The 26,296-nt window shown below is 41.7% G+C and overlaps 1 protein-coding gene across 5 annotated transcripts in view; it reads left to right on the top strand.

The window, feature by feature from the left end:
* NEO1 (neogenin 1) overlaps positions 1–19,670 on the top strand; it is a 270,466-nt gene extending 250,796 nt beyond the window's left edge. For 4 of the 5 annotated variants that reach the window (XM_029065166.2, XM_029065164.2, XM_029065165.2 and 1 more), the window contains 6 exons: positions 4,296–4,534; positions 5,394–5,486; positions 8,773–8,931; positions 11,048–11,308; positions 12,830–12,966; positions 16,086–19,670. In XM_029065166.2, the coding sequence (XP_028920999.1) occupies positions 4,296–4,534; positions 5,394–5,486; positions 8,773–8,931; positions 11,048–11,308; positions 12,830–12,966; positions 16,086–16,169 (973 nt within the window). In that variant the 3' untranslated portion in view covers positions 16,170–19,670. The remainder of the gene's footprint in view (positions 1–4,295; positions 4,535–5,393; positions 5,487–8,772; positions 8,932–11,047; positions 11,309–12,829; positions 12,967–16,085) is intronic. The other variant, XM_029065167.2, reaches the window with a different exon arrangement.
* Positions 19,671–26,296: the final 6,626 nt, after the last annotated feature.

Genomic DNA, 26,296 nt, shown 5'->3' with positions numbered 1-26,296 from the left:
CATGGGAGGATACAATACAATAAAGTTGGTAGACATGTTCCCTGCCCACAAAGAGCTTACAGTCTAGAGGGGTAGACAATGTTTAAAATAAATTATGGATATGAACTAAAGTGCTAAGGGTGGAGTGACTATCAAGTGCTTAAAGATTACAGATTCAAGCAAATAGATGATGCAGAAGGAGTGGGGGTAGAAGAAAAGAAGGCTTAATCAGGGAAGATCTCTTGGAGGAGATGAGATTTTAATAAGATTTTGAAGGTGGGGCGAGTGGTGGTCTGTGGGATATTAAGGGGGAGGGAACTACTCCAAGCCAGAGGGAGGATTTGGGCAAGGGGTAGGTGGAGAGGTAGACAAGATTGACGTATATTGAGTAGGTTGGAGTTAGAGCAGCAAAATGTGCATGCTGGGTTATAATAGGAAATCAATGAGGTAAGATGTGGGGGGAGTGAGTGATTGTGTGCTGTGGAGGTTAGGAGTTTCTCTTTGATGTGAAGTTGGATGTATGGGCAACCACTGGAGTTCGTGAGGAGCAAGGAGATGTGGAGAGAATTTTTTTTAGAGAAGTAACTTGAAGTGAAGTGTAGACTTCAGTGAGGAGAGGCAGGAGGCTGATGCAATAGTCAGGGTGGGTTATAAGTCCTTGGATCAGTGTAGTAGCAGTTTGGTTAGAAAGGAAAGCATGGATTTTAGTGATGCTGTGAAAATGGAATTAATAGGATTCGGTTAAAGTTTGAACATCTGGGTTGAATGAGAGAAATGAATCAAGAATAATGTCACGGTTACAGGCTTGTGAAACCATGAGGATGGTGGTGCTGTAAACAGTGTTGGAGTAAGGGGGAGGACAGATTTTGGGTGGGAAGATGAGGTGTTCTGTTTTGAACGTGTTAGGTTTGGGGTGTCTATGGAACATCTAAGTAGAGATGTTCTGAAGGCAGGAGAAAATGCAAGACTGCAGAGAAGGAGAGAGCTCAGGGCTGGAGAGATTGATTTGGGAAACATCTGCATAAAGAGGGTAGTTGAAGCCATGGAAGTGAATGAGTTCTCCAAGGGTGTGGGTGTAGATGAAGAATAGAAAAGAACCCAGAATAGAACCTCAAGGGACACCCCCCACCCCCCGCCCTGTTAGAGGATGGGAGTTGGAAGAGGAGCCAGGGAAAGAAACTGCAAAGGAGCAGTCAGAGAGATGAAGAGAACCAAGAGAGGGCAGTGTCAGTGAAGCCAAGATTAGATAAAGTTTCCAGGAGAAGGAAGTAGTCCGTAGTGTTGAAGGCAGCTGAGAAGTTGAGGAGGATTAGGATGTAATAGAGGCCATCAGATTTGACAAGAAGAAAATCATTGGTGACCTTAGAGAGGACAATTTCCCTGGAGAATACATGTAGAAACCAGATTGAAGGGTGTCAAGGAGAAAGTTGGAGAAGAAATGGAGACAGTGGGTGTAGGCAACTACTTTTTTTTCCCCTGAAATTTTGTATTTGGTAAGTATATTTATTCAGTTGTATTTATTAAGTGCTTACTGTGTGCAGAGTGCTGTACTAAGCGCTTGGGAAAGTACAATACAACAATAAACAGTGACATTCCCTCCCGGTGCAACAAGCTCACAGTCTAGAGGAGGGGAGACAGACATCAATACAATTAAATAAAATTACAGATATATACATAAGTGTAGTGGGGCTGGAAGGTGGGAGAAGAGCAAAGGGAGCAAGTCAGAGCAATGCAGAAGGGAGTGGGAGATGAGGAAAAGTGGGGCTTAGTCTGGGAAGGGCTCTTAGAGGAACTGTGCCTTCAATAAGGCATCGAAGAGGGAGGAGAGTAATTGTCTGTTGGGTTTGAGGAGGGAGGATGTTCCAGGCTAGAGACAGGATGTGACAGGGGTCGGCAGCGAGACGGGCGAGATCGAAGCACAGTGAGAAGCTTAGCACTAGAAGAGCAAAGTTTGCAGGCTGGGTTGTAGAAGGAGAGATGAAAAGCAAGGTGAGGTAGGAGGGGGCAAGGTGATGGAGTGCTTTAAAGCCAATAGTGAGGAGTTTTTGTTTATATGGAGGTGGTCAGGCAACTACTGGAGATTTTTGAGCATGGGGGTGACATATACTGAGCCTTTTTGTAGAAAGATGATCCGGGCAGTGGAATCAAGTATGGACTGGAGCAGAGAGAGACAGGAGGTTGGGAGATCAGCAAGGAGGCTGATGCAGTAATCTAGGCAGGATAGGATGAGTGATTGTATTAACATGGAGATGGAAAGTAAAGGGAGAATTTTAGTGATATTGTGAAGGTGGGACCAACAGGATTTGGTGACGGATTGAATGTGTGGGTTGAATGACAGAGAGGAATCAAGGGTGACACCAAGGTTACGGGCTTGTGAGACAGGAAGGATCGTAGTGCCATCTACAGTGATGGGAAAGTCAGGAGAGGTCAAGGTTTGGGTCTGTTTTGGACATTTTAAGTTAGAGGTGACGAGAAGACATCCAAGTAGAGATGTTGTGAAGGCAGGAGGAGATGTGACCCCAGAGAAAGGGAGAGAGATCAGAGGAAGAGATGTAGATTTGGGACAATCCCTAGAGATAAAGGGGAAGAAAAAACTGACACTGAACTGTGAACATTTCTATAAGCCCACAGATTGTTTTGAACATCTGTGGAAGCTACAGTAAAGAAGGTACTTTCTGAAATAGTAATTTATTTATCTTCGAAGTTAAGCAAAAGTAAACCTCCTTCCAACTTGTATTCTGCTGGAGATTTTCTTTCTATTGTGGATTGCCATAAGTACCTCTCTTTGATCCTCTTGCCTCGGACATGTATCTTTGCTTTCTGCTATCTTGAGCATCATCCCCACTTCAAGATCCTCCAGTCGTTGCCCATCTACCTCTTCATCAGACAGAAGCTAAAAACAGTCACTCATCCCCTCCTATCTTACCACTTTGATTGTCTACTATACCCAACCTTTACACTTCACTCCTCCAATGCCAGTCTCTTCACTGTACCTCAGTCTCGTCTTTCTGTCCACTGACCCCTTGCTCACATCCTCCCTCTGGCCTGGAACTCCCTCCACTGTTATTCAACAGGCCACCTCCTGCCCCACCTTCAAAGCCTTATTCAGGACACATCTCCTCCAAGGGGACGTCTCTGTTTGAGCCCTCTTTTCCCCTAACTTCCTCTCCCTTCTGTATCGCCTGTACACAAGGATCTGTATGCGTACCCCATCCTCAGCTCCACTGCACTTATGTACATATTTGTAATTTATTTCAATATCTGTTTCCCCCTCTAAAATGTAAACTCCTTGTGGACAGGGAGTGTGTTTACCATCTCTGTTGTATTGTACACTCTGAAGCACTTAATACAGTACTCTGCTCTCAAGAACTCTCAATAAATACCATTAATTGATCATTTTTCAAGAACTGAGAACTAATACTGTGAGATCTCTAGTGTAGATTGAATAATGACTTGTTTACTAGCTACAGTGGAAGATTTTCAATGGATAGCTTTGAAAATAACATTTCTTTCCATTCCAGATTCTTTTCTGGATAATCAACGGTATTTACTGAGTATTTACCATAGGCAGAACACTGTATTATGTGCTTGAAAGTACAACAGACTCAGTAGACATGTTCCCTGCCCTCAAAGAATTCCTTTTTGTCTGGCTGTTGCTGTTAACCCTATTAGAACATATGTATGTGTATATATATGTATATATATATATATATATATATATATATATATATGTTTGGACAAACTCGAGAAGCTGTGTATATATATATATACACACACACACACATATTCATTCGCATCTATGTGTATATATATAATTTTTGAGCCTCTGTCCAATCAGTGTCACTGTCTTTTGATGCCCTCCCTACTTACATTTCCCTCAAGGGTGTTATCCTGCTTTATAGTATCACGCTGTTCAAAACTTCAACAGTAAACAGGGAAAGATACAGGAATATGTAGATCAGTAAGATGAGAAACCAAATGGAGTAGGGGAGACCTAGTGAAAGATTGTTTAAAAGGAGATTTATTTCTGTAATAAAACATTTGACCAAAGTCATTTCCAGGCCTATTATAATGCTACCATTTTTGAGAACTGGTTGTTTAATTTACTGCTAACGTTGTGTTACCCCCCAAAAATAGATCCAGAGAGAAACTTTCAATTTAAGAGGTTGTACTACTAATCTGCAGAAACAAATTGGAAATTACCTTTACCACATTTTCGTTTTATGGCCATGACTTGAAGGCTCATTTTTCATATCCGAGCAGATATAATACTAGTTTTTTTTTTTTTTCCCGCATGTCCTTTTCTTTTAACTCAGAAAACGGGCTGCTTGCAAATCAGTGAATGGATCTCATAAATACAAAGGAAACTCCAAGGATGTCAAGCCTCCAGACCTTTGGATCCATCATGAGAGACTGGAGCTAAAACCCATTGATAAATCCCCAGACCCAAACCCCATCATGACTGATACCCCAATCCCTCGCAACTCCCAGGATATCACGCCAGTAGATAATTCTATGGACAGCAATATCCATCAAAGACGAAACTCTTACAGAGGTGAGATTTAAGACCAATAAAATGCCCTTGGATTCTAAATATTTAGTAGAAGGGATTTATGACCTAATATCACTTGGATTTAGCAAATAACTTGTTGCCATTCTGTGTACTTCTTGATTTAATCATTACTTTTCATTCCTCGATTTTTTTTTCTTTTAGTTTGGTATTTACTAAAAAACAGCAGCTTCAGTGAAATGGATTTTCTACAAGAACATTTCCTCAAGAGTAAAGACTGTTCAGTACCAGGCTCCTGGGTTTATTGGAAAGGGAGGTGCAGAGAAGGGAGTCATGTATAAAACAGTGCATGGGCTCACCATAGCAAAAAGTGGGCTGGGGAAGAGGGTCATTTGATCTCACTTAGAGTTTCTTTCCTACTTAATTCATAACCTTAGGCTGTATGCCTTCATTTCAGTTGAATTTGAGCCAGAATATTGTTGATTTAAATGATGTTTGTCAACATGTTACAACACACTGTGTTGTTTTGGCAGTACTCTGACACCTATTCAAAAAGAATCTCTAACAAACATGGTGCATAATCTGTGTCTAGCGACAGTTCGCCTAGAGATGGTAGAGTTGGGGTAAAAAGAAAACGGAAACCCTTGTGCAGACAAGAAGGGATATCAGGCATCACTGTCAGTTTTTATTTTACTAATTTAGCAGAGTTTTAGAAATGTTTTGAGACACATCTGATTCATCACTATGTGTGGTTTGATTCATCACTGTAAATGTGTGGTTTTACTCTGTGCCATGGAGCTACCCATAAAGGAAGCTATAGCTGTATACTACTACTATGTACTACTGTAGTTATATAATGTGCAAGACACCTGATTGTGGCTAACTTTCAGTGTTTTTTGACTAGGGCATGAATCAGAGGACAGCATGTCTACCCTGGCAGGAAGACGAGGAATGAGACCAAAAATGATGATGCCATTTGACTCACAGCCTCCCCAGCGTAAGTTAATAGTGTATTTATCAGTATTCTCTGCTTACTTATACTACTGTCTTATCATGATTGTAGCTGGGGTGGTGGGGGGATGGGAAGTGGCCAGAAGAAGAGGGATGAGACATTTGTTAAGCACTTTCTATGTGCTGGGCACTGAACTAAAACACTGGGGTAGAAGCTAGCCAGTTAAACTGGACACAGTCCATAACCCGCTTGGGGCTCACAGTCTTAATCACCATTTTACAGGCAAGAAAACTGAGGTACAAAGACTTAAGTGATTTGCCCAAAGGCACACTAACATATGGTGACAAAAGTTGAAAAAAATGCACTTTGCTATTTGAATGTCCATGAATGCATTTTTTCCTAACTCTGCAATTTGGGACTAAATTACAATTTGAGGGAGGAATTACAAAATTTATACTTCACAGTTTACATACTACCCCTCTAGACTGTAAACTCATTTTGGGCTAGGAATGCATCTGTTTATTGTTATACTCTCCCAAGTGCTTAGTACAGTGCTTTGCACACAGTAAGCACTTAACAAATACCATAAAAAAATTTCCTATACTCTGAGACCCTTGTGGGACAGGAACTGTGCCTGATTTGATTGTACTGCATTCTGATTGTCCAACCTGATTAACTTGTATCTATCTCAGAGATAAGAAGAGTGCTTGTCACATAATAAATACTCAACAAACACTATAATAATAATAACTATGATACTTATTAAGCATGTGCTATGTGCCAAGCACTGTTCTAAACAAAAAGAATACTTTGAAGGACAGTGATAGTCTCTGGTATTTTCCTTTCCAAGTGGAGAAATTTTCAACTTTGCTAATTTTTTTCTCAATTTCCTTAGTTTGAAGTCTTAGTCTCTCCAAAGTGGGATCCTCTTTCCTGATCATTGTGCCAAGCAGTGTTCTAAGTGCTAAGATAGATACAAGTTAATCAGGTTGGACACAGTCCCTGTCCCAATGTAAGACTGTGGAGCTTACAGTCTAAGTAATAATATATTACACATAATATATAATATAGTAATAATAATAAATGACTTTAATATTTTAAGTAGTATGACTTACCAGTGATTTTTAGAGGGGCTATATAATTTTCTAGTAGAGTCATAGTATGACTTAAAAAAAGAGAAAGGGAGGGGAAACACCACTTGTCATTGCTAGGTCACAGTATTAGCATTTTCCCATGAAATATGTCTCCCACTGTCCAGTTGTGGTGGAAAAAAGTTCATTACTCTTGCCACATTGTTTTTGTATTAGTAAACTTGGTAAGAGGTGGCTATGGGTTGAATTGCCATGTATCTTCTACCTCTGGTAATAAATCCAGAAAATGTACTTTCTGGGTGTATTGAGGAGTCCCTTAAACATTTATTCAAATTTTCACCTTATATTTTTAAAATTAAATGAATTAAGCAGGGGTATTGTCTATGAACTCTGTTATATTGTCCTTAGGGCCATAGACACCTCCATATGAGAGGTCAGGAGAGCTAAATTAGCCAAATCCACGTTTTCATAGTACGCGGTTCTTCTTAATCAAAAACTTCGACTAAGTTTCCAAGCAGAAAAACAGCGAACTCACATGCCTATAAATTACTTTATGTTAACTAAATAAAGCTGCTGCTTGCTGCTAACTGTTGGTACCTAAAAAGTAGCAATGAACTTCAGCTACCTTTTATCTAAGATATTAGCCATGAAAAAAGCAGTGCTTTTTATGAGTTACTACAATAATTTCAGGATTCTTTCATTCAAGGGTACTTACTGAGTGCTTACTGTGTGCAGAGCACTATACTAGCCCTTGCGGAGAGTACAATAAGTAGAGTTGGCAGAGTTGCCCACAACAAGTTTACAGTCTAGTGGGGAGACAGACATAATATAAATCAGTAATTTATATCATAAAACTTAAAAATATGTACATGAGTGCTGTGGTGTTGAGGGTGGGGTGAATATCAAATTCCCAAAGGTCACAGATCCAATTGCAAGAAGATCACATTCTTTTATTTTGTTGTGTATGAAGTTCAATACAATCCCTAGTAGTTGTGCAGTATTTAAAATAAAAGCTCTTGTTCCTTTCAAGGCTGAAATAGGTAATATACCTGATCTTTTCTGTGACATTTAGACAAAATAGAGATGGTAAAGGGGATTGATCCATAGACCAATTTGAGACAGTAGACATAGTAATGGAGTCCAAAAGGCTAATTAAGCTTAATCACAAGTATTACTAAGTACTTACCTGAGGACAAAGCACTTTTGGTATATTTTGACTGGGAGTTGTTTTTTTTCACTTTGAATATTTAGTTTCAAGGTGTAGATATCACCAGTGTTAGGCTCTTGAGACTATAGAAATTTGAACTATCAATTCATGCCAAGAAAAAGCTATTAGTCAACGACTCCAAACTTTAGGGTTTTATCACAGTTTTCTAAGTCTGCTTCTGTGGATCGAGTGGTAGGCAAGTTGTTATTATGAAATTTATTATTTTCAGTGTGTGTTTAATTCTCCCTAAAACTGGAAATTAGCATACTTAGAAGAATTCACTTATTTGGTCCTAAATCTCAACCAAAAAGATAAATGTGAACATTATTTCTAATTCAAATATATTAGCTAAAAACTCAGACAGTTGATGAAAGAAAGTATATTTACTTGGCCACAAATAATCTACATTGGTCACTGCTGAACCAAAGGTAATGTTAAAAAAAAAAAAAGGAAGCTATGTTTTCTCTTTGAACTCTCTTGGACAATCTGAAATTTTTTCCAGATTTCCATTTTGTTTGTCTTTCTTTTGCCTTAACAACTACAAAAGCCGCAGAGTATTAGTGAGTAAGGAGTAAATCTAACTGCTGTTTTCTCTTAGAGAACCAGAAAATGTCCTGAAGGACATGCCACCTTTATTTGCTTATAATTAGACTGAATAATAATTATTATTACTATTATTATTATATTTGTTAAGTGCATACTCTGTACTGATCTGCTGAAAACCCCTCAAGGGCAGGGTCTGTTACTTTTGGTTCTGGTGTACTCTTCCAAGGACTTTGTATAGTATTCTGCACAGAGTATGTACTCAAATGCCATTGATCTTTCATTTTTTCATTCAAACATTAAAGAAAATGTGTTGGAATTAAAAGACACATAATAATCCTTATTTTCTGAATCTGTTCCCATGAAAAGGCCAACAGCATTTAAGACTTTACACTTGCTTGGGTGGTGGGAAGAGGTTTGTTGTACTGTAATGTTTGTGCACATGTGGATATCTGTGTTAAGCATTTTTCTGTTTTATGTTCATTCACAGCTGTGATTAGTGCTCATCCCATCCATTCACTCGATAACCCTCACCATCATTTCCACTCCAGCAGCCTCGCTTCTCCGACCCGCAGCTATCTTCATCATCAGGTCAACCCATGGCCTGTTGGCACTTCCATGTCCCATTCAGACAGGGCCAATTCCACAGGTGAGAGATAAATAACTAGTCCAGGAAGGACCTGCTCAGAAAACAAAGTATGAAACAACAAAGCAAAAGTGGTTATTTCATGATTGAATTTGTGTATGTATTCACTCTCCACTGAAAGTATTTGTCCTCTAAGAAAATATTTTCCTTTAATTTTTTTTTAACAGGGCAAATATTTTCAATCTCACTCTTTCTTAATTTTGAGTGGATCTTAGTGTTAGTTTGATTAGCTTTACTTTCCCTTAAAGAACATTTGTATTCTCTCATTTCATCAGCTTTTATTTGAACTTTAAAAATCAATGCAAGTTAAAGTGGAAGGTTTCTAAATATATTTTTAGGCAAGGAATTAAATAGATTATTTTTTGTAAAACGTTGAAAATTAACATTCCTTCCTGAATTACTACATTTGTAGATCTTAATTCTATGCTTCTGAAAATTAAATATATTTGAAAGTTTGAAAAACAATGGCCAATGCCAGAAGAAACTTATGGATATGTAATAGCAGATAAACAGAAAAAATATATATTTTTTTAAATTTAGTAAAAATGTTTGGGGGATTTTTATTCTTAAATGGAAATGTTGACTACTCTTCATATACCCATGTGAAGTGTCAGTTTTATCTTTTGATACTTGAATAAAATATTTTGCACACACACAGTACCACAACTCTCCCATTTCTTCTCATGACTCTACTTTCAGACTCTCGTGGTCTTCTAAGCCCTTAGTACAGTGCTGTGCACCAGGCAGACACTCAGTCAATCCATCAGTGCTATTTTTAGAGCACTTACTCTGTGCAGAGCACTGTACTAAACACGTGGGAGAGTATAATTCAGCAGAGTTGGTAGACATGTTCCTTGCTCAGCAAATACTACTCCTCTTGTCTTTTTCTCACTGTAGGTAACACAACATCCTCCCTATCTTACAATCTCAACCTTGGCATTAGCCTCAACTCAGCTCTCTCATTCAAACCACGTACTCAATCTGTTCCAAAGTACTGTCAGTCCTACCTTCACAACATAGCTAAAATCCACCCTTTCCTCTGCATTAAAATTGCTACCACGTTGATCCAAGCACTTATCCTATCCTGCCTTGATTATCTCAGCCTCCTTTGCTGACCTCCCTGATTTCTGCATCTCTCTACTCCAGTCTATACTTTATTCTGCTGCTTGGATCATCTTTCTAAAAAAAAACAACCATTCAGTTCATGTTTCCCCACTCCTCAAGAACCTCTAATGATTACTCGTCCAGCTCCACCACAAACATAAATTCCTTACCGTTGGCTTTAAAGTACTCAATCTCCTTGCCCCCTTTACCTTACGACCCTGATTTGCCATTACATCACAACCCGCAAACATCGCTCTTCTAATGCCATACTCACTATAGCTTGATCTCATATATCTCGCCACCCACCCCTCTTCCAGAACCTGCCTCGGCCTGGAAATCCCTCCCCCTACATATCTGATAGACCATGCACATAGTAAGCGCTTAACAAATACCACCATTATTATTATTATTATCAATCTCCCACATCTCCTCCAAGAGGCCTTCCTCAACTAAGCCCTCATTTCCCCTACTCACTCTTCCTTTCTGCATCGCCGTGGCACTTGGATTTACACCTTTATTCACCCCACACTCAGCCCCACAGCACTTGTGTACATATCTGTAATTTATTTTAATGTATGTCTCCCCCTGTAGACTGTAAGCTCGCTATGGTCAGGGAACGTGTCTGTCAACTCTGTTATGTTGTACTCTTCCATTGCTGAGTACAGTGCTCTGTACACAATAAGTGTTCAGTCAATACCACAGATTGATACTGATTGTTTGATCAATTCTACTGGCTACTCTCCCTGGCTACCTAGTCCAGTACTTCCCTAATCCCTCTGTCCTTGCTCCCTCACTTCCCCAAGTGGCAAACTCCACCTCCTAAACCTCGCATGAGGGTGTTTCATCAAATCATCTTAGAACAAAGTCTTTCCTTAGCCTAGTTTTATGACTGATTTATACGCATGTTGACTAGCTCCCATAGGTCAAAACTGACTATATCCTGAAGTATTTTAAGAGCAGTAGTGTTCAAATATTTTGTGCAGGAAAATCTGACGCTCACGTTTTCTTGTTCCAGAGTCAGTTAGAAATACACCCAGTACAGACACCATGCCAGCGTCCTCATCTCAGACATGTTGTACTGACCATCAAGATCCAGAAGGTGCCACAGGATCCTCTTACTTAGCCAGCTCCCAGGAGGAAGATTCAGGCCAAAGCCTGCCAACTGCCCATGTTCGTCCTTCTCACCCTCTGAAGAGTTTTGCTGTGCCAGCAGTGCCACCCCCAAGTTCCACATACGACCCTGCATTACCAAGCACACCGTTACTGTCCCAGCAAGGTATGGAGAGGGAGAGGGGGCGATTTCAGCAAAAGTGATCAGAGTTCCTGATCATCGAGAGCAGAGACCTTGTGTAGTGTGGCCTAGTGGAAAGAACACAGGTCTGGATGTTAGAGATCCAGGATTCTAGTCCTGGCTCTGCCATTTTCCTGCTTTGTGACCTTGGGTAGATCACCACTTCTCTGTGCCTCTGTTTTGTAAAGTGGGGATTAAACGTCTGTTCTCCTTCCCAACTCACCTGTGAACCCCATGTGGGACAGGGCCTGTGTCTGACCTGATTATTTTGCATCTACTCCAGTGCTTACTATAGGGTTTTGTCACATAGTAAGCGCTTAAACACCTCAGTCATTATTATTCTGAGTAGATAATGCTCGATAAGGGGATTTGTAGAATTAGGGTTTTTTTTTCCCTTGAATATGTTTAGGAGTAGAATTGAATAGGCATTAATGTTGTTTCACATTGCAATTCAATGTCATGGTGTGCCCCATTGAAAACACAACTAGCAACCACAAGAAAATGCAAGTGGCTCTCTGCAGCACTCACCATAATTCCTTGGTGCGACTTTTCTGTCCCAAAGTCATAGGACCAAGGCTCATACATAGGTGGGCTAGAAGATGGCAGCACTGAGCTCTTGGCATTCATTTTTTCCCCCTATTTTCAATCAGTCATTCGTATTTATTGAGTGCTTATTGTGTGCAGAGCATTGTACTAAGTTGTTGGAAGAGTCCAGTGTAACAATATAACAGACACATTCCCTGTCCACAATGAGCATTTTAATATCTCTGGCACCTCTGGTCCCTCAACTACAGAGTGAATGACCTGACACCTAGGGGTTGGAGAGGAAGCAGGGATGGTCGTGGTTAAGACGGGTGCAGGTGGCTGAGGCTTGGCAAGATAGACATGCCATTCGGATTGGCCTAGGGTCCCACCCTCTAGCCAGAGTGACAAGGGTTGCCGATGCTTGGGATAGACAGTTGCTTTTCTGGGATGAGCTAGGTGAAGGAATGCTCACCTAAGGGATTAAAAATAAGAATAGCTCCTAAAAGTGAATACCTAAAATGTACTTTATTCTTCAACTGTCTGCTGTTGGCCAAGCTCATAATTCAGTACCAATGTGACAACCTGGCCATTCTAGGAGAAGCAGCCTGGCCTAGTGGATAGAACACGTGCCAGGGAGTCAGTAGGACCTGGGTTCTGATCCCGGCTTCGCCACTTGTCTGCTGTGTGACCTTGGGCAAGTTATCTCACTTCTCTGGGCCTCAGTTACCTCATCTCTAAAATGGAGATTAAGACTGTGAGCCCTCTGTGGGACAGGGACTGTGCCCAACCCGATTACCTTGTATCTACCCCAGTGCTTAGTACAGTGCCTGGCACATAACAAGCATTTCAACAAATACCACAATGTCTAAGCATTCGTTTGGTACCCTATAGTGTCAAGCATTGTCACACTGACCCATTTTGATGATGTTGCTGATAAAAATGGATGAAGCATCCCCTGACAGTTACCACTTTCATTCTCAGCTCCTAACCATCAAGTTCACTCAGTGAAGACAGCATCGATTGGCACTCTTGGAAGAACCCGGCCTCCTATGCCAGTGGTAGTTCCCAGTGCTCCAGAGGTGCAAGAAACCACCAGGATGCTTGATGATTCAGAAAGTGTAAGTGCCTACAACAGTGATAACTTTTAGATCCTTGGAGATATTGTGCCATTTGAAGTATGGTGGTATTAGAACCTGAATGAGTCCTTGACCTCGTGAATGAACTAAGTTCCATATGAAGTTGCTCTAAAAATCTCAGTTCCTAGTTTTCAGGAGCTTATATTGTACCTGCCTTAGGCCTGTGGAGCAAAAATGGAAGTTATCATAGAACAGCAAACTTTCTGGGGCCTCACCGCTCTTTTCTCTTTTAAATGGTTTTTGTCTAAATATTAGGCCTATGGGGCCAAATTAGTGGTAAGTTCAGAGGTCCTCATAAGAAGTTCAGGCTTTTGATGATTCCTGTTGCTTTCTAATTTTTTTTGAAAGTGAAGCGTGTAAGAGTTCCACAGATCACCCTGATAAGGTTTTGCCAGTCAGTGTCTTCAACTCCGAGAGACATAATTCTGTGAGAAGCAGCGTGGCGTAGTGGCTAGAGCACAGGCCTGGGAGTCAGAAGATCATGGGTTCTAATCCCAGCTCCCCCACTTGTCTGCTGTGTGACCTTGGGCAAATCACTTCACTTCTCTGGGCCTCAGTGACCTCATCTGTAAAATGGAGATTGAGGCTGCGAGCCCCACGTGGGACACGGACTGTGTCCAACCCAATTTGCTTGTATTCACCCAGCGCTTAGAACAGTGCCTGGCACAAAGTAAGCACTTAACAAATACGTTCTTATTATTATTTTAATTCATCAATTTTAGATGGCCCATTTCTTCCTCTAGGTCGCCTCAAACCTCTGTATTTATTTTCGGAAGAGCAGCAGAACCTACATGCCTTCTCCCTCCACTTCCATTCTTCCCTGCCTCCTTTGTCCTTCTGTTCTTCATATCTCCCCACTCCCTTTCACTTCTGGCGCTGGCAACTGAGCATCTGAGACATCCTGTGGGAAAATATTTTTCAACTGCCAAGCCTCTTCCACCAAAATAGAATGATTTCAGAGTCTCCAGAATTGAGCTGGCCACAGAGGTCAATATAAATGAAGTATTATTGGGAATGGGATTTTTTTTAAAGAAATGATCTAGGCAATGCATTCCGAATAATAGAGATTTTGAAAAACTTAGATGGGATAAAACTATCCCAAGCTAGGTCAATGCACTTAATTTTGACTCCTCAGTGGGTCAATATGATCTAATCTGTGTTTAAGACCAAGGAATGTATGCTAGTAATCTGTACAGTTCTCTAGTATGTCATTCTTGTTCCCCATGAGAGAAGCAGCATGGCCTAGTGGAAAGAGCACAGGCCTGGGAGTCAGAAGATCATGGGTTCTAATCCCAGCTCCCATGCTTGGCTGCTCTGTGACTTTGGGCACGTCACTTCACTTCTCTGGGACTCAGTGACCTCATCTGTAAAATGGGGATTTAATCCTACTCCCTCCTTAGACTATGAGTCCTGTGGGGGACAGGGACTGAGTCCAACCTGATTAACTTGCATCTATCCCAGCACTTAAAACAGTACTTGGCATGTAGTAAGCGCTTAACAAGTACCAAAATTATCATTATTATTATTATTATTACTGTTTTCTGGTGTATCACACTGCCACCTTAGTTCAAAACCAAAGTGTTCACATGGTTTACCACTTGCCCTTTTAATAGGATGGGTAGGGAATGTGTCTGTTAAATTGTTGCGCTGTACTCTCCCAAGGGATTAGTACAGTGCCCTACACACACACTAAGCACTCAGTAAATATGATCGATTGATTGATTGATAGGATCCCAGAGCATCACCTAAAGATGCTCATTAAGAAATACACCTGCCACCTAGCGATGTTTTGGGGATTTTTACTCATAATGGAAAAATTGACAACTATTTATACTCCCATGTAAAGTGTCCAATTTGTTGCCTGTAATGTTGCAAAAACTTAATCTCCAGTTTACAGTGGAGGATGTATTGATTTAAGAATTTTTGAAATCGAAAAAAAAATGCTGTAAGATAATATTCGAGAGAAGGTATTCTGACCAAGCTTTGTCGTCTGTGCTGAATTGCAGCAAATGGTTTGGGGTGATTGCACAACACAAATAGTAAAACAAATTGAGAAAATATCTTCAGTGTGGCATGAATGAGTGTCACATGACTAGATTTGGGCATCCCAGTTGAAATCCTAGTCCATAAAGCTGTGTGGGTTTTAAATTGTTGAGATCAGGGAAAACTAGTTTATGGCAGCTTTATTTAAAATTACTGAAGACGACTAATTACAGAGTCCAGTTGGAACTGGGGCTAGTTTATATGATCAAAACAAAAAATGAGGTTTGCCATCTGAGTCTTTTCATCATCATATTATCATTGTTATTATTATTATGATCAACATCATCATCATATTAGTTATCCAAGTTAGCCTAAGTTCAAATAAAGATTGGTTCAGGGTAGAGATATTCAGATAATTGACTTTCTCTTATACTCGGTTCCATTTTTTTAATTCTTTTCATGTTTCTCAAAAATACCGATAATGTGCAAAATTTGGTAAAAATATGCTTTTGTAAAGATGTACAAGATGTGCAAAAGCAAAATGTGCTTTTAAGAGGACTATTTCACCCTATAACTTATTATCGTAGAGGAACCTAAAGCAGATGTACTTCACTCAGAAAGGTTAAAGAATTTGCCCGCTTCCTCCCAAACCCAGATAAATTGGGGAATTTGGGGGGCTGTTTTGGCACTGATCAAATATTTCTCAAAACTATTGATAATGTGCAAAATGTGGTAAAAATACAAGCTAAAAGATGAAATAAGGATGTTCAGTTTTCCTCTTCTTGCAGAGGTCCATGTAGTCTCTGGTATGCACCTTGATTTATGGAACTCTCTGAGATTTGGGTCAGACTTGGAGAGCTGTCGTTCATTCTCTCCAGGACCTTGGGCCAGCCCCTCTACCTCAGTTTCTCAGTCCTGTAACTACCTCTGTATGCTCATAATTGGGACCCAGGAGACTTTAGTCTGGTCTAAATCATTTGGACATTTATTCATTCATTCAGTGGTATTTATTGAGCACTTATTGTGCACAGAGCACTGTACTGAGCACTTAACGCTTCCTTGTTCATGGGTAAGACTGCCCCTGTTCTTGTACACTAATTGTGGTAAACCTCCCACAGAGTTACGAACCGGATGAGCTGACCAAAGAAATGGCCCACCTGGAAGGACTAATGAAGGACCTTAATGCCATCACGACAGCGTGACAGCCTTCACTGGTATGACTCCAAACCCAGTTTCATAATATTGGGACTCGGCCTTGGAAGACAAGGAATTGTACAGAGTAAGAGAGGACAGCACACCAGAACAAGCAAACCAGCAAGTGCGTTCATTTGGATGCTGTTTGAGAAGATGACCCCCCTCGTCGTCGTCATTCTGAAGTGAAGTCATTGCCAGGTTGACTCCCATTTGCCTGCTGAGACCACTTGGGGTCGGATACACAATGCTGAAATCTTGTGTCCCAACAAAAGGGGAAAAAGTGGAATCTGCATTTTATTTCTGGTCAGGTTTTTGTCTCAATGCTGTGACTGCACCACCTTAATTGAGTGTTGGACATTGGCATCTATGTACAATTTTTAGTTGTGTTTTTATTTTATTTTATCATTTTTTATAAAAAGGAAAAACTATGTAATCTGAAAAAAAAAACCCCAGAAAGTTTGTGTTGTTTTCCACAGCCTGGCCTGACATTGACTGCTTGTTTCTATTGTGTATGGAAATTCATTGACAGTGTGGGGTGTTCTGGGTTGGTATTTTTTGTTTCGTTTTTATTCTAAGTAATTTCATCCTCTCCTAGCAGTTAGTCCATCATTTTGGGGTGGGAGGGGGGTGGAGGGATGTTGCATTGCTATTTGTAAGCTTTTTTATTATTATTATTATTTTTTTATTATAATTATTAAAGGCCTGACTTTCTCCTCTCATCACTGTGAGATTACAGATCTATTTGATTGAAATGTAACATTGAAAGACTTGTCGCTTTTTGTGCAGTTTCAGTATTTGCGGGGGGGTGGGGGGAGGGACTAGGAAGTGGCAGGGATCCTGGGGCTAGGGGGAGGTCTCATTATTGTTTGTCTTCATACTTTCTTCAAAAAAGACTGAAGAGAATGGAAGCATCTTCTGTAATGTCCTTCCTTGTAACGTAAAGGTCTCTGTTGTCACTGATTTGCACTTGGAGTTTCATTTGAACCAATTTAAGCAATTCTCATGTGAAGTAGGTGCTAGTTTTGAGTGCTTTTAAGAAGACTATTTCACCCTATAACTTATTATCGTAGAGGAACCTAAAGCAGGTATACTTCACTCAGAAAGGTTAAAGGATTTGCCCTCTTCCTCCCAAACCCAGACAATTTGGAGAATTTGGGGAACTGTTTTGGCACTAAAAACCAAGCCTCAACATTTAAATGGGATGTAAGCAATTGTCCACCTATACCCTTTAGGAACTGTTGTCCTGGGAGCTGAGGTGTTTCACTTTCTCATCCCTTCTCCCTTCCTTATTCTGGTTGTTTTAATCTGAGGCAGCCACTTTCTCTCATCTCTCTCTCCAATGCCGCCCCCCACCCCCCAATTCCTTTCTTTCCCCCATTTCCCCATTCCTTCCTCTCTGGCCCTGTGCCAATTGGAGCCCAACATTGGGAGATTAAACCGTAGATTAAGGACCTCTACCCTGCTCCCTCACATGGGAAGCAATCTACGGCACAAGAGAAAAAGCAAGAGGTTTGTTTTTTTGTTTTCCCTTTATCTATGTCTCCTGCCTCTGCCTCTCTCCCAGATGGCAGGGAGAGGGGCATCAGCTGACTGAAAAAAAGGAGGGGAGGTAGTAGATGTTACAGTGAGTTACGGAAATAGTTACAGAAATAGATGACACACCCAGAGGTATAGGAAAACAGGTGACTGGAAAGATGAATTGTTTTCCATTCTTGAAACATCAGGATTTGGGGAACATCATCTTTCTCAGGGCAGTAATGTAGTATTTCTTGGCTACGTCCCAACATACACCACCTCGTCTCTCTTGATGTGGTGCTTCAAGGTTCCAAAAGAGCTTAAGTGCCTGGAAAATCTTTTGGCAGAGAACCAAAAGGTTCTTCTCACCCAACTTGGTTCAAGTTGGTTCAGTCTGGGCGACAGACCAGGTAACTCAAGTTTGTTTCTTGCCTTTGAAAAGTTGCTCTCAATTAAATTTTCTCTCCTGATATTGCATTCCCCTGTGAACATATCTGACTACTCTAAGAAGCATATAATACTGTGATCAAAACAGAATGAAGGCTTTGGGGGGGTGGGGTTTCTGCAAAACCCCAGCAAAAGGTGACAGTCCTGCTTTGCACTCCTTGGGAGAGGCATGTGTGAACCAAGTCAGGGCCAGGTCAGCAGCTGCTCTTTTGGATGGTCCAAGTCTCATTTTCTTTATTTATTTATGTGCTCCTTATCTTACTGGGGATTTCGTTAGAATCCCTGACTTGAGGCGGGGGGGGGACAGAGGAGGTTGCCAGTGTTCTTCCAGATTCAACATTTTTTCCTTAGAATTGAAGCTTCTCATGAAACTCCCATGCAAATTATTATTGTTGTTGTTGCTGTTGTTGTTGTTTTTCCAAGGAAAGCAAGAACTAGTTGACGGTTTTATATGAAGAATATATTATGAAAGCAGATAAAGGACTATTTAGGCTCTCAAGGGTCTGTATGTTCATGGAAGGAGAGGTGAGCTAGTCAGCCAGGAAATTTCTGTAGGAAATACCCTCCTCCACCATCGACCCAGGCTGCAGAATACTAGACTTATTTAATAAATGTGGAAAGCTAGCAGGTGGAATCTTTCTTCCTTTAATCCAGGGAACTCAAATCAGTTTTTGGTCAAGATGGCAAGAGAAGGAACCCCAAAAAACAACCTGAAGCCAAATGGGAACATGTCAGCTCATCCTAGGCATTTCAGGGTGAGTTTTGGGTTTCGCATCCTTGTAGGTTCACTTTTTTTTCCTGGATTTGTCATGTGTTCCTGTTTCTAGAAGATTAGTTGGTCTTATTTATTTATTTGGGGCAGTGAAAAGTGCAAGATTTGAACACCCACTTCCAAACTAGCTGTTCAGACATTTTAGTGATATTCAGTACAGTATTCAGGAAAATGAATAAGCTATAACTTATATTTACACTTTTTAAAAAATCCTCTATGCTCCTATAGGGAGAGTTTTCCTTGGAAAATGTCATACTTTTTGCCCAAAGAAATGAATACTTGGTATTCCAATTTGGAGATTTTTTTTTAATATTGCCTCTTATACTTAACACCGTAAATGTTAATGCCATAAAATTGGGAAGGGAAAGGGAGGGGCATATTTTTAAATGATAAACAACTGTTCAAAGTTGATTTTTTTTAAAGGTTAAACAAAAAAACATTTATTCTAGTTAGTGTAAAATCTGTATTGCACTTTTTCACATTTTAATACATTTTCTTACATTATCCTGTGACTTTAAATCTGAAACATTGTGTATCTTGTAATGTAAACGATAAGCTGCTAAATAGCAGCTTTCTTCAAGAATTTGGAAAAAATGTATATTGCTTTATAAATCTGATGGAGGATTTGAAGGACTGCTGTAGACTTCCTTTCTGTACACACTTTTTTTGGCTTTTCTGTAGTATATGCTGTATAATCTCTGGCTTTTTTTTTTTAACAACTTCATGTTTATTATTTCGTATTGGAAATCCAATACATTTTTTTTATCCAATCAAATTCAAGTCTGGTCATAAAGTTTGTTCTTTTTCTTTTTCGAACTTCCACATCTTATAAAAAGTCGTCGCCGTCACGATTTTACTTACAGGTACTTGGGTTGCAGGATTCTCTACCCTTGGAGCCCTCACGCTAGCACTTGCAAACGGAGAGGAATCCTCAACTGGTTGACCGTCCCTCACCCTCAAAAGTCAGTTCTCTAATTCCCTCGGTTTTAGATTGTCAAACTTCGTAATGGTAAAATATAAGCTGACGAGGGATAAAATTAATCAAAGGAAATGAAACACCAGAAAAAAAAATGACATTGATTAAGCAGTTCTGTCCCTGAATAAGGGAGGGCTTTCTCAACTAGTTAAATTATCTCTAGGTGAACCAGATCCGGAAGGTAAATTTCACCCAGTCAATTGACAATACGGTGGGAAAGTTGGTTTTTTTGGGGGGAGGGGGAGAGAGAGTGGGAGTTCCAATGAGGCCATAAAGCCCAAGATCAGTTTAAGGCACATTTAAGTACCAAAAGACCAGTTGGAGCCCTACACTGTCTCCAAACCGACCCTTCGCCCGCCCCCACGCTCTCTGCAGAAGACTACCAAAAAGCATCCTCTGTCAAATGAAGAGCGATGGCTGAAGATGCTGCTTTTCTCTAATTGAGGCAGGAGGATTCCAGGGATCTTCGTTGGCTTCCAAGGCTTCCCGGCAATGAGACGGTGTGACCACTAGAGGGCAGGCGCGCCCTAAACTAAGGAACCCTGCCACAGCTCCTGAGGACTTGGTTACAGGCACCGCACCGCGCTCCATCCTCCTTTAATCATCATCATCATCATCATCGTATTTAATCATCATATTAAGCGCTTACTATGGGCCGGACACTGGACTAGAAGCAGCGTGGCCCAGTGGAAAGAGCCCGGGCTTGGGAGTCAGAGCTCATGGGTTCTAATCCCGGCTCTGCCACTTGCCAGCTGTGTGACTTGGGCAAGTCGCTAAACTTCTCTGGGCCTCAGTTACCTCATCTGTAAAATGGGGATTAAGACTGTGAGCCCCAAGTGGGACAACCTGATCACCTTGTATCCTCCCCATTGCTTAGAACAGTGCTTGGCACATAGTAAGCGCTTAACAAATACCAACATTATTATTACCTTCTATCTACCCAGTGCTTAGAATGGTGCTTGGCACACAGCGCTGAACATATACCAAAATTATTAAATTATTATTGTATCTATCTTGAGAAGCAGCGTGGCTCAGTGGAAAGAGCCTGGGTTTGGGAGTGAGTGGTCATGGGATCCCAGCTCTGCCACTTGTCAGCTGTGTGGCTTTGGGCAAGTCACTTCCCTTTGCTGTGCCTCAGTTACCCCATCTGTAAAATGTGGATTAAGACTGAGCCCAACGTGGGACAACCTGATCACCTTGTATCCTCCTCCCAGTGCTTAGAACAGTGTTTTGCACATAGTAAGCACTTAACAAATACCACCATTATTATTATCATTATTACTAAGCTCTGGGGTGAATGCAAGCAAATTGGGTTGGACACAGTTCTGGTCCCACATGAGGTTCACAACCTTAATCCCCATTTTACAGATAGGGGGACTGAGTCACAGAGAAGTGAAGTGATTTGCCCAAGGCCACAGGGCAGGCAAACTGGTCTCCCTCCTAGCCCAGGGTACCGGGATAGGAGCCTCTTTTAGAACACTTGTCAAAGGTGGTCAGCTCCGATCCCCTACCTCGATCCTGATTTTTTTTTTTAAATCTTTCAACATCGATTTCTTCATCTAATCATTCAGAAACTGAGTGGCTCTAGGGATTTTTCCCTAACATAGTTTGAATGGCCATTTTTCATCAAGTGTTTGGGTCTGTTCTACACAGCTAGGTCAAACCATAGTTAAGCTCCAAATGAAATAAAATATTTTTTTCAACTCTGAGCTGGAGATGAGCCTACTCTCCTGCCCTCTCCCTGTCTTATCTCTTTCTCTGTGTCTCTCTTTTTCTCTCTCTCTCCCTCCCCTCATCCTCCTTCAGCTAAATGGAAGAGATTGACAAAAACAAAATGATCTAAACAGGTTTATACCCTGATATAAACATTCTGGTTCCACAAAAGGGTCCACCCTGGAAGAAGAGCACACAATCAAATCAACCCTGTCAAGCAGATTTAATTGTCCTTTCTTTATTACTCTGCATTGTTTATAATACTCCTAGGAGCTTGGAAATAAACTTCATTACCTTCATTTTTCCACTCGATCTGACAAGAATGGAGTTGTACTTTTTTGTGTGTGTGCCCTTAATGGAAGTTGAAATTAACTATGGGTCTCATTTCCTCTGTTGGTTGCACACCACCCCTGCATAAAATGGTACATCTCTGACAACCAATGGAGCTTAACTGAGCCCATAAAGGTCTGAATGTAAAAGCTATACTACAAAACCAAATCTCATCCTGGATTCTATTTTTAAAATGAATCATAATTCAGGGCCTGTTCCGATCTTGTCACAGGATTTAATTGTCGCTTGAGGGCCCAAATTATTCTTTAAGCAGCCATAATTTAGGACAGCGTGGCTGGCGTGGTCTAAAGGCATTAGGTGACTACACTGCATTATACATTGTGTTCGGTTTTTCCTGGGGAGCAAGGTTCGGCCCAATTTCAGCCTTCCGACCGGCCGTAGGGAAGGCAAAATAAGGACACGAGACAAGTAAGGAAGGTCTGGTGCAGGAGACGGGTGGAATTCAGAACCAGCTCAGATGGCTGCTTCTAAAAATGAGGACGAGTCTGAGGCTGGTTGATTACTGTTGCTAGACCACTCTGCGGACCTGCAAGGCAAGAACCTGGAGTAGAACGATCCAATCCCAACTACTACTATCCATTTCCTTCTTTAAACCCCAGTATCTGTACGGACCCCATTCTGGCCCTAGGTTACTGGGACCGCTTCTGAAAATGCAGACATGGACCTGGAGGAATAAATACATTTAGAGAAAGGGGTCGGGTGACTCAGGGAGGAACCTAAGCTATTTTTCAACATACGCAGTCGAGCTTCAGCATTAAGAGCTGCACCGCCTTTGGGGAGGGAGCATTCATGCTTCTCACTTGCCTCACATTCACTCCAGACCCATCACCCGCCATGGATTTTGTTTTCTCAGACAAAAAAGGAGGAGCCGAGGAGTTCAATCCTATGAACTGCACATCGGGGGGACCAGGGTAGCCTAAAAACAGATTATTCAAATGGTATTTGTGGTGCCCAGGAGAAGGGAAAAGGCCCAAATGATTGTCTGTTCTCTGATGTACCGAAACTCCTGGTGCATTTTGATGAATCACTCCTTTTTGCCTGTGGACAGCCTTCATCTGAATTTACATTTTGTTCTGCAGAAGAAATAATATTATTTTAAAACACACTAACCTCTTAGTAAATTTTAAAATTTTAGAGAGCTTGCAAAAATGCTCTGATCACCCCCTTCTGATCTTTCCTTCCTGTTTCTTGGTGGGTTTCTTCCATCTTTACTAAGTAAAGTACACTGATCTTGACCGCCTTTCTCTGCCACCTTTACTTTGGGCTGACTGTTTTTTCTGACCGAAGATTTTTTGGGGGATCAGAAGTCAGCCAGGGGCAAACCATGTTTCAGTGAGAGTCGCAATCTCTCCTTTCCGCCAACGCTCTGTCGAGGAGAAGGAGACAGACTCGCCCACTGCCCTTGGTTTGCACCACAGTTCCCTTGCCAATGAGAATCAATCAGTGGTACTTAATGAATGCTGATTGGTGTGCAGAACACTGTCGTAAATGCTTAGGGAAGTGCAGTGCAACAGAGTTTGTAGATGCAATCCTTGCCCACAAGAAGCTTACAGTGTACAAGGGAAGGAGGAAGTCTGGTAAGTAACTTATTTGAATCAATCAATCAATGGTATTTACTTACCATTACTTACTGTGTACAAAGCACTGTACTAAACACTGGAAGAGTACAAAACAGAGTTGGTAGACACAATCCCTGAACGCAAGGAGCTTACTATCTAGACAGGGAGACAGACATTGACATAAACTACAGATGGGGGAAGTGACAGGATATAATAATAATAATAATAATAATGTTGGTATTTGTTAAGCGCTTACTATGTGCCGAGCACTGTTCTAAGCGCTGGGGTAGACACAGGGGAATCAGGTTGTCCCACGTGGGGCTCACAGTCTTAATCCCCATTTTACAGATGAGGTAACTGAGGCACCGAGAAGTTAAGTGACTTGCCCAAAGTCAGACAGCTGACAAGTGGTATATAAGACTATGTATATTAGTGTTGTGGGGTTGGAGGTAAGGTGAATGTCCAATGCTTAGAGGGTACAGTGCATAGGTGATGCAGAATGGGAAGGGAGTAGAAGAAATGAGGACTTCATCATTGAAGCCTCCTTGGAGGAGATATTTTATGAGGGCTTTGAAGGTGGGGAGAGTAGTCGCCTATCGTATATGAAGGAGAGGCAGTTCCAGGCCAGAGGGAGGACATTCAAAAGGGGTGGATGGAGAGACCTTGGTACGGTGAGTAGATTGGCATTGCGAGAATGAAGCAGGCGGGCTGGGCTGTAGTAAGAAAACAAGTGGAGGCCAGGGAATGTGTCTACCATGTATTGTAATGTACTCTCCCAAGCACTTAGTACAGTGCTCTGCACACAGTAAGCTCTCAATAAATAGGAAAGGAAAGAGAAAGGAAGCAGGGAGGTCAGTGGGCCTGTGGCTCAGTGGCAAGAGCCTAGGCTTCGGAGTCATGGGTTCGACTCCCGGCTCTGCCACTTGGCAGCTGTGTGACTGTGGGGAAGTCACTTAACTTCTCTGTACCTCAGTTACCTCATCTGTAAAATGGGGATTAAGACTGTGAGCCCCACGTGGGAGATCCTGATTCCCCTGTGTCTACCCCAGCACTTAGAACAGTGCTCGGCACATAGTAAGCACTTAACAAATACCAACATTATTATTAACAAATACCAAGATGATGATAGGATAAGTGCTTGGATCGCCAAGGTAGCAGTTTGGATGGAGAGGAAAGGGTGGATTCTACTTACATGCGAAGGTAAAGGTGATAAGATTTGGTGACACTGAATATGTGGGTTGAATGACAGTGATTCGAGAATAATGTCAAGTTTAGGGACTTGTGAGACAGGGAGAATAGTGGTGTTGTCCACAATGATGGGAAAGTCTGAACTAGGGGGAAAGATGAGTTTCTGTTTTGGACATGTTAAGTTTGAGGTGTTGGTGGGACATTCAAGCCAGTCAACTATATTTACTGAGTGCTTACTGTGTGCAGAGCACTGTACTAAGCACTTGGGAGAGTACAGTATAACAATACAACAGACACATTCCCTGCCCCCAGTGAGCTTATGGTCCAGAGGAACAAAGCATAGAGCAGCAAGTAGAAACTTCCCTGACTGAGCCATTATTTCCCCTTATCTGCTCTGCTCTCTATGACAACTATGCACTTGGCTGTGAACCCCATAAGTACTCTGATATTCAACCTCGGCCCCAGAGTGGTTCAGTAAACATCCTTATACCTATTTCCTCCATCCCAAGTTAGCGTCGGCCTCTCCCTGTAGATTGTAAGGTCCTTAGAGGCAGGGATAGCACCTACCAACTGTGTGATCTCGTACTCTCCCAAGGGCTGAATATAATGCTCTGCATATGGTAAGCACTCAATAAATTGATTGTTTATTGACTGATTCCCAGTCTGTCCCCGATTTCCCCCTAAAGACTTTAGGAAGGCACTGCCTGGAGAGATAGTGATTCAGCTTCCAGACTGTCCAATTCTGGCAGTGCCTCAAAAACCTCCAAAACCTTCTCAAAACTTCCCTCAGCCTCACCTTGTGCACCCACCAAGCTGGCACATTCTTCTTTCTGAATTGCTGCCCGTTTCCAAATGATTTAATGGGACCCAGCTGCGGGACTGGCTGCAGAGGATCACATCACTGCCGGCAACATCTGCACCAAGACTCTCTTCCTCTAACTACCCGTTAAGACCAGCAATGCCAGCCAGCCCCTCTCCACTCCATTGAGGACACCTGATGCGACTGATATGAGGGTGAACTGAGACAGTGGTATGAACTGGGTGACAGTTTGAGTAGAAAGAGAGCAGGGAGATGGGAGGAGGGGGAAGGGGAAGTCCAGCACAGTATGCCCCTCCAATGCCAATCAGTTTAGCAGTGATATTTATTGGGCACAGAACAGCTAAACCGGGCAGACTCAACAGCTCAGGCTGAATAGGGGTAAGCTCTAGATGTCTGTTCACCAGAGCAGCCCACAGCTGATGACTAGGGAACAAGAACTTACTTAGCTCTGGTGGATCTTAGTTTTGGCATCACTTTTTCATGGCATTCTTAATTACTTGCCAGGCTCTGTACTAAGTGGTGGAGTAGATAGAACCTATCAGGTTGGACACAGTCCATATCCGACATGCGGCTCACAGGCTTAGTCTCCATTTTACAGATGAGGTAACTGAGGCACAGAGAAGTGAAGTGACTTGCCCAAGGTCACACAGCAGACAAGTGGCAAAGTTGGGATTAGAACCCAGGTCCTACCTGATTCCCAGGCCCATACTCTATCCACTAGGCTCCATTGCTTCTCCCATTAGCCCCATGTCGGGTCAGCAGCAGCACCAGAGGCCGGAGGAGTAGAGGACTAG

Source organism: Ornithorhynchus anatinus, chromosome 5 (assembly GCF_004115215.2).
Source record: "Ornithorhynchus anatinus isolate Pmale09 chromosome 5, mOrnAna1.pri.v4, whole genome shotgun sequence".
In the NCBI taxonomy this organism is placed as follows: Eukaryota; Metazoa; Chordata; class Mammalia; order Monotremata; family Ornithorhynchidae; genus Ornithorhynchus; species Ornithorhynchus anatinus.
The sequence above is the reverse complement of the archived record's forward strand: the minus strand, read 5'-3'. Positions and strand labels throughout refer to the sequence as shown.